At 46.1% G+C, this 14295-nt stretch overlaps 1 protein-coding gene and 1 long non-coding RNA gene across 5 annotated transcripts in view; one reads left to right on the forward strand and one right to left on the reverse strand.

Annotated features, from left to right (window-relative positions):
• The window catches only part of LOC146789049 (uncharacterized), a 53175-nt gene extending 51587 nt beyond the window's left edge, over positions 1–1588 (reverse strand). The window contains exon 1 of one of the 2 annotated variants that reach the window (XR_014970019.1): positions 1471–1588. This is a non-coding gene — a long non-coding RNA (uncharacterized LOC146789049). The remainder of the gene's footprint in view (positions 1–1470) is intronic. The other variant, XR_014970018.1, reaches the window with a different exon arrangement.
• Positions 1–14295, forward strand: part of NEK11 (NIMA related kinase 11) — an 835513-nt gene that overhangs the window by 386556 nt on the left and 434662 nt on the right. For all 3 annotated transcript variants that reach the window (XM_085630659.1, XM_085630661.1, XM_085630660.1), the window contains exons 7-8: positions 13584–13733; positions 13820–13898. In XM_085630659.1, the coding sequence (XP_085486785.1) occupies positions 13584–13733; positions 13820–13898 (229 nt within the window). The remainder of the gene's footprint in view (positions 1–13583; positions 13734–13819; positions 13899–14295) is intronic.

Raw genomic sequence — 14295 nt, forward strand, 5'->3', positions numbered from 1 at the left:
CAGCAGGGTCAGATCACACACCTGATAATGTTTTGCCCAAAGGTCTATTAGCCGACCAAGATTGACAGAAACAATTAAAAATGACTCAACTTCGATGTATATCGACCTGATATGACGGGTTGTCATGTTTAATATCGATCGAGTTGTTTCAGCGATTAAATGTGAACCTCAATCAATGGCTCTGGATATGTAAATGCATCACCCGTCACCCTATCAGACCTACTGCAAAGCACTATCTCTTCACATTAGTGCACGTGCAACATCGATCCACTGTATGATGTGCCTTTTTAATATAGTGTTATGGAGTTGTGATAACATTAGGCGTGTATCCCTAAGGAGGCGGAGTCAGTCCCACGGTCTTCATTATCTGCGCTGTCACTCTATGTTATTACAAAGTCTTTTGGAGTTTTATATTTTATTTTCTTAAACAAATGTGTTTGCAGAAAAACGCACTCTCTCGTGCCTACATGAATGGTGACGCGTCATAGTCTTTCTGTTCCCCCTTGATACCTTTCACATTTTTCAGATTTCTTCTTCGAATTACTCGTTTTTGGCTCACAAATTGCTGCTGTTATTTGTATAAAAGCTACTTTTCATCTCCAAAAAGACTGTGTTGTTTATCTGTATTGATATGTATGGACCTAGCGCCAAAATGCAATGAAACGCTATATAGTGCCGTTCAAAACAAATTGTAGATATACCCCATTAGGCTATTCACGAAGACATTTTGCAGTATGTAAATTAGTATTCCTGTAGAACTCTTTTACGTACTCATCCATGCCTTTATAAATTAACCACAAAACATTGAAAGTGGAAAAAAAATACAAGTATACAGGAATAGTCCTATACATTATTGCACATGGAAAAAACTTTACCCTCTTTGCAGTTTTACTAATATGGAGGTTGACGGTCTGGGCCGATTTTCAGACTCATAAGAGTAGTAACGGAGCACTTCCGTAGTACTTCTCGTGGTACTCATAAATCAGTGTCCTACGAAACTTAAGGCCCCCCCTACAAGGCAGTGGTGTAACTATACTTGAGGGGGTCCCCCTGCAACGTACATGGAGGGGGCCCCCTCTGGTCTCACTCAAAAACTCTCAGGCCAGGGTACTGTGCTGAAGGGGTTGCCTGGAGCTCTGGCTCCCACACTGTGGTGTCTGTGGGGACCTTTGTTATGCCTCTGCTGCAAGGTACGTCGAGTATCCCCCTCCGGAGTCAATCAGGAGGTCTCAGGCCAGAATACGGTGCTGAGGTGGCCCCCTGCAGCTCGGCCTTCCCCGCACCGGACTGGAAATACAAACCAGCCCTCTCGATTCAGTAAGAGCTGCCCCAGGGTAGGGGGAGGGGCTGGGGTGCTAGTGTAGTGAGAAGTTTAAACTCCTGAGGCGGAAGCCGGGAGGATTGCTGCTACTTTTTGGAAATTTGCTTGTATTTTAAACGTGTGACTGTTATTACTTTGCTTTTACTCACCATTCCCTTCCGGCATCCGAGCTGGTGACAGGGCATTTTCAAGGATCCCCCGTGCAGCGGAGGTTAGCGCTGACGCGGGGCTCAATTCTTTGTTGCCGCCATCTCCCCGGGACACGCACTAGCCACGCCCACTACCGCTAGGCCACGCCCCTTTGTAACGCTTATTAGCCGCGCTGTTTACGAACGCGCCAGAGAAGTTTAAACTCCTGAGGCGGAAGCCGGGAGGATTGCTGCTACTTTTTAGAAATTTGCTTGTATTTTAAATGTGTGACTGTTATTACTTTGCTTTTACTCACCATTCCCTTCCGGCATCCGAGCTGGTGACAGGGCATTTTCAAGGATCCCCCGTGCAGCGGAGGTTAGCGCTGACGCGGGGCTCAATTCTTTGTTGCCGCCATCTCCCCGGGACACGCACTAGCCACGCCCACTACCGCTAGGCCACGCCCTCATTTTTCCTCATAACTATGTGCCTTGCAAGGACGCGCAGTGGACGAGCGCAGCGGGCGCGCCTAAGGCAAGCCCGTCTGCGCCCGTCCGCACCTGGTCGGGCCCAGGGACTACACAGAATGGAGAAATATACAGTTACACTTCTTCTGAACTCCTGTCCCTGCAGCACTCTGGTACCCCCGAACTTGACCCTACCATACTCACCCGCTTAAAGGATAATAACATCTATCCTCTCTCCTATCTAACAAAGGAGAACCTGCATACCATACCTCAAAGTTTCCCATCCACTAGCCTTACCCCAAGCCTAAATGCCTTGACCCTTCACTGTTTATATCTTAACACCAGATCTCTGGTGAAACACCAACTGGATATTTTTCTATTACTTAAATCCAACACACCAGATATACTACTTATATCAGAAACTTGGCTCACGGAGGACTCTTTACCAGATATCCTCACAGCTCTGCCGGCAGATTATTACATCCTATTAGCTAATAGAAAATCAGGAAAATCTGGGGGCGGCGTGGCCGCAATCATTCATAAAAATCATACGTTTACCACCCTACCCCCCTTGGACCTACCAGACACTGAAAACCTCGTAATTAAATCTGATTCAGACAAAGGAACTATGGTGCTGGTATTGATTTATCGGCCACCCAAAACCATGATTACTTTCCCAGTCTCGCTGTCTGAGCAAATGGCCAGTCTAATCGTTAATTACGATAAAGTCATGTTGATTGGAGATCTAAATTATTGGTACAATAACCAAGAAGCAGGACCTCAGGGTACAGAACTTTTTGAGCTTCTCTCCCACATGAACTTTTCTCAATCAGTTCTGATTCCAACTCATAAAAGGGGACATATCCTGGACCAGATTTGGTCTCGTAATGTCCCACTATCCACTCAAACGATAACGCCCTGCATATGGTCGGATCATCACCAATTGCAATTCTCAATCACCTTTTACGGCCATCTAAAGGCTCCTGCCTCTGCGGGGGGGCTAGTAAGGAAATGGAGCTCATTAAATAAACAAGATTTCCTGTCCACTTTGGCCAACTCTCTTCCAGTATTTTCCCCAGACATTAATCTCATGGATAAAGATCTTACAGAATGGCTCCTGGCTGCCAGTAACAAGCACGTTTCTTTAACTAAGTTCTCACGTGCTCGCCGCATGGATGCCCATAGGTGGTTTACTGCAGACCTAAAAAATCAAAAATTAGAGCTGCGTCAATCGGAGAGAAATGGAGACATGGGTATTCTGATGAAGATAGATCTTTATTTACAGCTGCCCGTAGGAAGTATAAAAATTCTATCTTATCGGCTAAGGCAGCTTTCTTCTCCGAAAAAATCTCTAACGCCCAAAACAAATCCAGAGAAATCTTCAGGGTCGTAAATGACCTATGTGATGATGTCAGAACCTCCCCCTCTCAAGCTCCAACTCAATTGATGTGCAATCAGCTTAATGATTTTTTTAAGGATAAGATCGCCATCATAAAAGAGAGCATTCAGTCTAGCTTGACCACCGCGGAAAGAGTGGATATTTGCAGAAATCCCTATGAACTCGAGGTGATCCCTCCTATAGATCCATCAAGGTTAGCAGAATTGATGGACAGAGTAACATCCGGGTCTCCCAATGACCCTTGTCCCCCGCACATATTGAAGGAAGTTTACTCTACATTATCTCAAGGAATACTTCCCCTTCTGAACGAGTCCCTAATACAAGGAACAGTCCCTAACTCTTTCAAGAACGCCACGTTGGTTCCATTAATTAAAAAACCTGGCGCTGACCCTTCTAATCTATCGAACTACCGGCCTATATCACTCCTCCCTTTCGGTGCAAAGATTCTAGAAGCCCATGTGGCCAGCTGTATCTCTAGTTTTATAGAGACATCTGATTTTCTAGAGCCCAATCAAGCCGGCTTTCGCCAGGCGCTCTTTACCGAGACAGTGATCCTAGCTGTCTTGGACACAATGAGGTCTAATGCCGATAAGGGCATACATCAGGCCTTGGTGCTTTTGGACTTGTCCGCAGCGTTCGACACGGTGGATCATACCATCTTATTACACCGTGTCGAACAGGCCGGCCTACGTGGTACGGCTCTCGGATGGGTCAAGTCCTTTCAGAATGACCGGTTCCAGGCTGTCAAGCTTCAGAACTTTGCGGCGTCCCACAGGGCTCGTCATTGTCCCCCCTCCTGTTCAATTTATATCTCAAACCTTTGTTGTACTCCTTGAAAAATAGGAAGGTTACAATATACAACTATGCAGACAACCTGCAGCTCATATTCCCATTAAACTCCACAGACTCCGTGGAGGAATTTCAGGCCACTATGTTGCACATTCAAGGTTGGATGGAGATGAACCACCTAAAACTCAATCCTGGAAAGACCAAACTGGTTCTCCCGGGTAAAAGTGCGACCAGCTGGGGCCCTCATTTCTGGCCGCCCGAAATGGGATCTTCCCCGTCTCCCTCTCCATCAGTAAAAAGCCTTGGGATCACCCTTAACACCGATCTGTCTTTAAAAAGTCAGGTGGGAACTGTGCTCTCTTCATGCTTCTTCCAGCTACGGAAGATCAAGAAGATCGCTCATCTGCTCACGCACTCTGCCCTAATCCAGGTGGTAATTGCCTTGGTCCTCTCCCGCTTGGATTTCTCTAACTCCATCTATCTAGGCATCCCCCTGGCTCTCTTGAATCGTTTACAGATTGTACAAAATCAAGCGGCCAGACTAATATTTAAATGCAATGGTAGGAGCTCGGCGAAACCACTTCTAGCTACCCTTCACTGGCTACCTTTAGCCCAACGGGTAACCTTCAAAATAGGCTGCTTGGCCTTTAAGGCCCTTCATGGAAAAAGCCCCAAGTTTATAAACCATCTCATAAAGAAACACGAACCGGTTCGTAATCTTCGCTCTGCCCACCTGTCCCTCCTTACCACGCCCCTTTTCAATAAGAAACGCCTCGGTGGATGCCGATTTGCCTACTGGGCCCCAAGGATCTGGAACTCGCTCCCCTTATCTCTTCGGAGCTGCACTAATCTAATGGATTTTAGGGGCACTTTGAAGACCTGGTTGTTCAAACAAGCACACGACTAGGATACTGCTTACCATCCTCACTCTTCTCTAGCGCCATGAAACCTCTGGGTGCCCGTGCGCTTTACAAATTGCGAATAACATAACATAACATAACATAACATAACAAACACTGCTGCTGCTTTTGTTACAGGGGGCCGATATTGCAGCACTGCTGCTGCTTTTGTTACAGGGGCCGATATTGCAGCACTGCTGCTGCTTTTGTTACAGGGGCCGATATTGCAGCACTGCTGCTGCTTTAGTTACAGGGGGCTGATATTGCAGCACTGCTGCGGGTTTTGCTACAGGGGGCCGATATTGCAGCACTGCTGCTGCTTTTGTTACAGGGGGCCGATATTGCAGCACAGCTGCTGCTTTTGCTACAGGGGGCCGATATTGCAGCACTGCTGCGGGTTTTGCTACAGGGTGCTGATATTGCAGCACTGCTGCGGGTTTTGCTACAGGGGGCCGATATTGCAGCACTGCTGCTGCTTTTGTTACAGGGGGCCGATATTGCAGCACAGCTGCTGCTTTTGCTACAGGGGGCCGATATTGCAGCACTGCTGCGGGTTTTGCTACAGGGTGCTGATATTGCAGCACTGCTGCGGGTTTTGCTACAGGGGGCCGATATTGCAGCACTGCTGCTGCTTTTGTTACAGGGGGCCGATATTGCAGCACAGCTGCTGCTTTTGCTACAGGGGGCCGATATTGCAGCACTGCTGCGGGTTTTGCTACAGGGTGCTGATATTGCAGCACTGCTGCGGGTTTTGCTACAGGGGGCCGATATTGCAGCACTGCTGCTGCTTTTGTTACAGGGGGCCGATATTGCAGCACAGCTGCTGCTTTTGCTACAGGGGGCCGATATTGCAGCACTGCTGCAAAACCGTCCCCAGTAACAAAAACGGCCCCCACCACTCAAAAACCAACCCCCACCGTTCCGGCCTACCAGGAAAACACACGGTGCCCACTACGGACAGTCCGGCACTGGCTGCGAGGGCCTATGTTACGCCACTGTCATAAATGTTTTGGTGAACCAGCTCCGCTGAGTACGAGTGAGAAAGACAAGGGACAGTTAGATGGGCAGTTCCCATGGGTTTGAATTGAGTTAAACAAATATGTTCTATGAAAATGTCTGGAAAATGTAAAAGCTTGGAGGAGGCTACGGTGGAAGATGCTAAACACAGGACACACTTTGGAGAGGTTATAAGGTGTAAGTAGGCATTTTGGTCACTGCTTGTACTAGTGGGAGTGAAAGACAGGGGTGTAGTTATGGCTGGTGCATCAAGTTCAGTGGCACCGGGGCCACAGGAGGGAGGGGGCTCAGCCTGCCCTACTGTAGTTATTTTAGTGGCTGCCCATTCACAGTGGTTGCCTGTGGATTCCTTCTGTATTTACTGTTTGGAGTTTTGGGTGGGTTGCGGGGGAGTGCGAGATGAGGGAGAAATGGAGAAGTGAGAGGAAAGGCATGAAAGACAAGGAGTGGGTGAGCGATCGAAAGGTGAGGAGGAAGGGAAAAGGTGTCAAGATTGGAGAAGGCTTCTTTATGACTCGAAAAGAAGATAAAGACAAACAAAATGGTCAGTGGGAGAGGAAAAGAGAGGGGCCAGATATAAAGATGGCAGGGAGAGAAGAGAGGAAGAAGATAGGGAGGAGTGAGTGAAAGAGAGAGGAAGAGGGAGGAGGGGGGAAGCAGAGAAAGATGAGTGGAGAGGCGCAAGGGGAGAATAAAGAACCCGGCGACCTGGATGTCTAAATTCATGAGGTCACTGAGATTGCGCCGTTTTTTTGAAAACTTGGTTCCTACTAAGGAGACAGTAGAAGACACAGAATATCAGGAATTCAAAGAGCAAACGCACATTCATGCCTCCATCATCTACATTTGAGGTTTTAAACAAGAAAGATCTAAATATTCTTAATTTCAAACCTAGCAAGATCTCCAATATACCGACCCTGCATTGTCACTTCAGCCAGCTTGGAGCCAGGGCATCCCATGCACTTCAAAGACACTGTCTACAAGCTTCTCTCACATTCCGGAACCAGGGCACCAGTGCATAAAAGAAGTACCTCAGACAAACATCTGGACCTGTGGATACTCTGCCAGGAAAAAAAAGACTGCTGTGCAGCTACAAGGACTGCCACTCTCTTGGACTGCACTCTGATGGAGCTGTAGCCTTGCTGTGCTGACCTGCTGCCCTTTTGTCTGGGGAAGAAGAACTGGACCTGCAACCCCTCTTGAGTTACTAAATGGGCTAGTCCGCTGACCTCCTGATCTGAGCCTCAGGGACATAACAGGCTCCCTACAGTCCCTGGACCCATCTTCAATGTGTTCCTGACCCCCAAGAGGTCCCTCTCAGGTCCTGGACCTTTGGTGTGGCTCTTGTGCTCATTAATTCATGGCTCTTTGCGACCGCGAATGAGCATGTTTGCAATGGAACTGCGCTGCTCGCACCGAAAATCAGCGCAAGCCGCCACAAGCCAGTCTCCTCACACAGCAAGCATTGTTTACCCACAGAGGACCGCCAGTGTGAATCACCAGCGCCGTCCGTGATGCTCAGCTTGGTCCTTGTGCCACGCCGACCACTGCCAGTGACACTCTCCTGGATACCAGCGACTTTCTCAAATGTGAACAGGACTCTTGCCACAAAACTTGAGAAGGTAAACCTTCAGCGGGACTAATCTGGGACTGTAGCCAACCCACGCTCCCTCATGGTTAGCCTGAACTTATGACTTTTACCCTGTACTACGCCACCAGATTGCTGCGGTTGGTGCTTTATGCTTTTAGGCGCTATATTGCAGTTTGATCTTTGAAAATTCAGTTCTGATTGGATTTTTGTCGTTTTGTTCTTGTTTGGTTTACTAAATTCAGCTCTATTTGCCTAACCTGTCATTGGATCTTTTTGTGTGGTGTTTTCACCGTTTTACTGTTTGAAGCGTTGCACAAATACTTTACACATCGCCTCTAAGTTAAACCTGACTACCAGGGTGTTGAGCACAGGTTAATTTTAGGTTGCTTGTGCCTTACCCTGGCTAGGACTGTGGTTGCTGCTTGACCAGAGCTCACACCCCAGTCAACCAGTAACCCTATTTCTAGCAACATGTCATTAGGTTCTTGTGGAAATTTGTGAAATTTCATGAAATGTGAACTGCCTGTTATCTCGCATCACTTGTCTTTTTACCCAAGCACGCACCACACATTTACAAGTCTTAGGAGGCAGAGGCTGGAGACTAGTTGAATAATTCGAAAATGTCTTTTGGCATCATCTGTGTGCAGCAGGCTCCCACCAGTATTTTGTGAGACTTTTTAAAAACGAGATGCAAGCTCAGGTAAAAAAAAAAATAGATCTATAGCAAAAGTATGTATTGCATAGTTTTTTTAAATTTCATGAATTTTATGTAAATTTGTCGGCCTGATTATAATATTACCAGTGCTTTAAATGGACCGACTGTGCGGTACGGCGTACCGGTACGTTTTCATTTTGAGAGGGAGAGTACCGCCACTTCTCAAGACTGACATATTACTTTTAATTGGAGAGTACTGGCACTTCTCAGAAACAAGCAGGTGCTCTAATACAGCGTACCTGCACTTCTATTTTTCCATTTCAAGCACTGAATATTACCCAGGCCTATTGAAGGGTGGTAGTGAAGATCACACAGGAAGCAGGGGAAACAATGCACTGAAGTAAACAGATCACAAAAACAAAGCGAAGGAAAGAGATGGAAGACAGACTCTTTGCATCAGTTCATAATTCTTTCTCTCACGAAGTCCTTGGAAATCACTAAGCGGTTTCTGCGTGGTTTGAAAGAAAAAAATGAAACTCCTATTTTAGCAATGAAACCCTAGGGCTCTCTGTCGAAGGGGCACATGGTACAGTTAATGTGGTATACCTGCACCCAGAATTACAGGCATCGGCCATTCCTGGTTGCAGGAATTCCTTGAAAAAGGTAATTAAAACAGTAATCGGAAATACCATACCTGATTCCCAGAGTATTTCACCATTATGCTTCTGCTTCACAGCCGGAGATTACCGCAGCTTCTAGCCAGAGTGGAATTTCCGCATCTCCTGTAGTTCCCTGTTCAGCTGGGAACTCAGTTTCTGGCTGAATCAGGAATTACACTGATATTACCCAGCTCAGCTCTGCCAAGTTACCCAAGTACATGTGTGATATCCTACTCCAGTCCAGTTTTTTTCTTTGAGTCTGGGGGCATGTAGTCTTGTTTATTCCATTATAGAACATGACTACAAGTCCCAGAATTCAAAGGCAAAAAGGTGGACTGGACCAACACATCACCCATGAACCTGGGAAACTTGGCAGCCATAATACTGTTGTATGGCCCGTATGGAGGTTGAATGTCTGAAATCTCCACTCCTGAACCGACATCTCTAGACCGGAGATCAAGCAGTGTTATGGGCTCATTTTGGATTTGGTGGCTGAACTGCAAAAGCACTAGGGCAGTGTGGCCCACCTACTAAAGCTAGAGTTCCCTGCCACCATGTAGGACATTTTTGCTGAAAGTGTTTCCACCCGAATAACAGGAGCACCTTTGCAAAAATGTAATAACAGGCAGCATGCCATGTTATGACAGCTCCCTAGGCTGATTGTTTGTGAAAAAAATATCCCTGACAAATACAGAGTTTTCTTACTGCTCTTGGGGGGGGGGGGGGGGGGGGAACTCTCTTTAACTCCTGCCCATGATTGCCACTCCTGTCACACCAGCAGCAAACAGCAGCATCGGAAGGCAGTACTTGCACTACCCTTTGCCCCCACTAGCGCTGCGACGACAGCACCATCACAACTAACCATCACACTCATGCAAGTGGAAAAATTCAGACTATAAACAATCATTAACAAGCATTTGCAATGCAATAGGTCTCGCATTTGCGAGGATTTGAGCTATTGGCATTGTAAATGGCAATGCCTTTTATTTACATGTTTTGAAAACCTGCAAGTGATGCTTAAACGCGTACTATGCACTTATAGTCGTTGTTTACGAGAAGCAAGGCTGGTAGTAACTGCACTTCTTTTACTGCCAGCCTTACTTCTCGTAAGCACAAAGAGTGTGTTTACCCACCGCTTGCTGGGTTTCAAGACATATAAATAAAAGGCATTGTCATTACAATCCAATAGCAGAAACTTTTGCAAAGGCGAGACCTTTTGCATTGCAAATGCTTGTGTCTATCGCGATAAAGCAGTTTCACCAGCTATCAAAGGTTTTGCTTCAGGACTCGTTACAATTGCTTATGCCTGACAAATAAAGTATTATGCTTGTGCCCCAAAAAGATAAGTGTGTTGCGTCCTGCATGTTGATAGCAGTGTTAGTGCGGTCTGTATTGTAGCTTTGGACTTGCTGTTATGCGTGTAATTTAATTTTGGCCACAGTGAACCAAACTAATACTGTCACGTAAAATAGCAACAAAAATGCTTTGAAAATTAAAGTAGTAATATTAAGCAACAGATTGTTGTCAAGCAGAAGAAATTAAGTTAGGTATACCTTCGCAGTCAGAGTAAAGTATACTAACCGTGGATAATCCGGCTCAGGTGGGAGAATAACAGTGATTTTTCGAGATTGCAAACTTTCCACTAACTGGAAATTTGCTTTTTATGTGGAGCTCCAATGAAAAATAAGGTGGGTTTGGAAATTATCTATCCTGTTTGCCTTTAATGGACTGTTGCTGGAAGTTCAATAGAAACATTGCCCAGGCTGATCTAGTTAATAAGAGATTACGGACTGACCCTTTGTAAGGGGGTTACGGAAGGCGGGCGGCAAGTCTGGCTCAAGACTGCAAGATGTGTTTACCTCAGGCAGGTGTCATGGTGACAATTCAGACATATGCCCCGGCTACCTGCATTAAAGATTTGCTGTAATGGGAGGATATTGTAGAGCTAAACAAATGAAAGGCCCGGTGACACGCGGATTGTCACTTTCAGGGAAAGCCGTAAATAATAAAAAACACAGTTGAAGAGAATGATTAACTAAATGGGCAGTTTTTAGTGTCCGGAGCTGTACAAAGGGCTATTCGCAATGTAAACCAGGAGAGAAGGGCTGGGGGGGTGGGGGGAGTGGGGGGGGGGGGGGGATGGGGGGGGTAATGATCAGCTGATAACCAAAGTTGCAAGCACTTGTGTTTTTAGCCAAGCCTCATTAGCTTGCAAGCAATTAACGGGGATCAGCTGAAAACACAAGTGCTATTTAAGCAAAGACACACCTTTTTACCCAATGTAGAGTTATTATATTGAGAACTGCTAACCTTACCCGCGCCCCGGGGAAGTTCACGGATCCTTCCTCTGCCTCCTCCCCCTCGTCCATGGCCGGGATGCGAGCATGAAAGTGATGAAGGCGGGTGTTGGGCATGGCCACTGGCTGCAACCGGAGTTGACCTAGCGCCGTGTGTGCTGCAGAGGCAGAGATTCAGAGGGCTGCCCCAATATAGATACTCTACGCAAACACTATGAAGCAGACACTGCGTCCGATGGAAAAAAAACAAGGCACACGGAGGGCATTGATGGAGGAGGGATGGCGAAGAGAGGGGAAGCAATGGCTCCTGCAGATTTCTTTAACTAACACGTCAAACGCTTTGTGCGTTGTCCGTGCAGCGGGAGAGGGGAGCATATTTAAATGAAAGCACGGCATGGGGTGCTTTATAAAGAAAAATACTTTTCTGTAAAATACGGTGAGCCGCTTATAAAGAAAGCCACATGCTTGCCGTGAAACTGAAAGCATGGTTTAAACGAGCGGCCGGAGACGCAAAATGTGGTGGGGGAGGGGGAGAAGCGGGAGTTGTGTGTGCGCGTGCTCTGAAAGCGAAAGTGATCGCGATGACGCACACGAGTTTTCAAAGTGCTGCTGGCTGCCGGCTGCGCGCGTGCACGATCGCGTGAATGGAAGCGTTAGGCCAGCCAGCAGCACTTTGAAAATCCCATATACAAAATGTCTCTTCGAGCCAGCGCAAGTGCTGGGGCTCAGCGAGACCTAAAAATGACTAATACATGCCACCCAAGCTATTCTTATCGATTTAGGTGGCAGTTATTACTCATTTTAATGTATATTTAATTATTAAATAGCTTTTGTTGGGCTTCTCACAAAATTAGACAAACAGCGCCACCATGTGGCAGCTGTTATGAGAGCAGGTGTTGATAACAAAGTGCCGGTGCTCAGCACCCGAAACCACCTGCTCAAATTAAGCACTGTCTGGAGACCAGCTTTAACTAGGTAGGTTCTTCCAATCAGCCCGTCCTAGTTTCCCAGGTCCATGTGTGATATGCTGTTCCAGTGCAGGTTTTTTGTGTGAGTGCTGGGACTTCTGATCTTGCTTATTACATTATATATCAGGACTACAAGTCCCACAATTCAAAGAAATAACACCTGGACTGGAGCAGCACATCACACATTGGCAGAGGAGACTTGGCAGCTACGTCCAGTGCTCTAAAGTTAGTCGATTGTTTTCAACTTGGAGATTCCCCCACCTCTAAATGAAGTGGGGCATTAGCATGGTTGGCAGAAAAGGTCACCTGCTGGTTAACCGCAGATGTCTGATTTCCACCAAACTCCAAGTGACCCCATTAGACATGATTAATATTAGTCCTAAATGTGAAGGGTAAGTAGTCTCAGTGGTTGGCTGGGTGAATGAATGAGATAAGACAATGAATCCAGAATGCATGCATTCTGGCACCACGTCTGATATGTGCTAGACATGTAAAACAGGTGTTTAATGGATAATTGTATGTGTCTGCGTGAGATTGAGAGCTTGATTTGTGTCAGACATGACTTGATGTCATGGGATACCAGAATTTGGAGACATAGTTAATTAGGACTGGAATGACCTGAGACAAATCCTCCGTTCTACCCTGCTGGCTGCACATTACTCTTGTCCCAAGGCCTGCAGCTTTGTTGAAACGAGCATCCCGGAACTTGAATTGTGATACTCAGAGGAGGTCTGTGCTTAATTAGTGCTGGTGGCTTTTGGGGACTGGGCTTAATTTTCATCATCACACTTTGATTCAGAACAAGAGGGAGAAAAGCGGAAAAGGGAGAAAGAAGGCGATTCATAAAACAGTGATAATGGGAGAAGCAGGGGTGAAAAGGTACTTGCAACAGTGAGACAAAGAGGCAAAAAATGTAGGGTGGTGAAAGAAAGAGACATAAAGTAGAATCTTGGCAGCCTTGGTATTCGAGACATACTCTCTCTCTCTCTCTCTCTCTCTCTCTCTCTCTCTCTCTCTCTCTCTCTTTCTCTTATTTCTCTCTCTCTCTCACACACACACCCTCTGTGCTTCTCACAGTTGCATTGATTGCAAACCATCAGCAATGCAGTCATACTGCAGCCCCCTAGCTATTCTCCCCAATGCCCTGTTTTAGTTGCAGGTTTGGTATCTCTAGAGGTCTATAACTCACTGAACGTAGCAGATGTTGAAGGCATCTCCAAAGTTATTGCAGTCTTCATGAGGATACTGGGTTGGTCAGTGTAGCTTGAATTCAGAAAGACAGGCCTAGTAAATAGCATGTAAATCTTCTCTGGATCACTGAAAGACTAACCATAACAAGACCATCGTTTTGGTAAAGCCCTCCAGCTCACTCTATTTCATCCTCTGCTGTAGGTCACTGGGATGCATATTGTATGAGATCTGCTGCCTAACCCATGCCTTCTCTGGGTACAACTTCATGGCTGTTGTACTAAAAATTGTAGAGGGAGAAACACCTTCTCTCCCTGAAAGATACTCAAGGGCCCTGGACGCCCTGATGAAAAGGTATGTAGTTGAACTTGTACACTGGTGTATAACATTTCCTTTGATAACAGAAACTTTGTGCTGACTTGTTTTGTCCTTTGTTTCAGCATGCTAAATAAGGAGCCCACCAAAAGACCATCTGCAGGAGAAATTGTAAAAAATAAATTTTTTGAAGAACAGCTACAGGTATTCAATACATTACGTTTGAAAACATGGTTATAAAAATGCGCTTTTTTGTTTAGTAAAATATACAATATAAAGTGATTTTGTGATTGTTACTATATAGAGACAAGAAAAACAAAAGCTGGCATCTAAGTACCATGCAATACATAATTTCTGTTGGACCTGGCCCTCTCTGCAGGGTCACCCCCAAACTTATTGCCTTTGCCCTCCACTTTTTGCTGAATTTGTTTTGGCTGGCCTTAGGACTCTGTGTACTTTAGCACTGCTAACGAGTGCTAAAGTGCACATGCTCACTCCTTAAAACATGGTAACATTAGCTTATTCCCAATTGGCATATTTAATGTACTTAAAAGTCACTTGTGAAATGGTACTTCACGTACCCAGGGCATGTAAATTAAAT

Source organism: Triturus cristatus, chromosome 10 (assembly GCF_964204655.1).
Source record: "Triturus cristatus chromosome 10, aTriCri1.1, whole genome shotgun sequence".
NCBI lineage: Eukaryota > Metazoa > Chordata > Amphibia > Caudata > Salamandridae > Triturus > Triturus cristatus.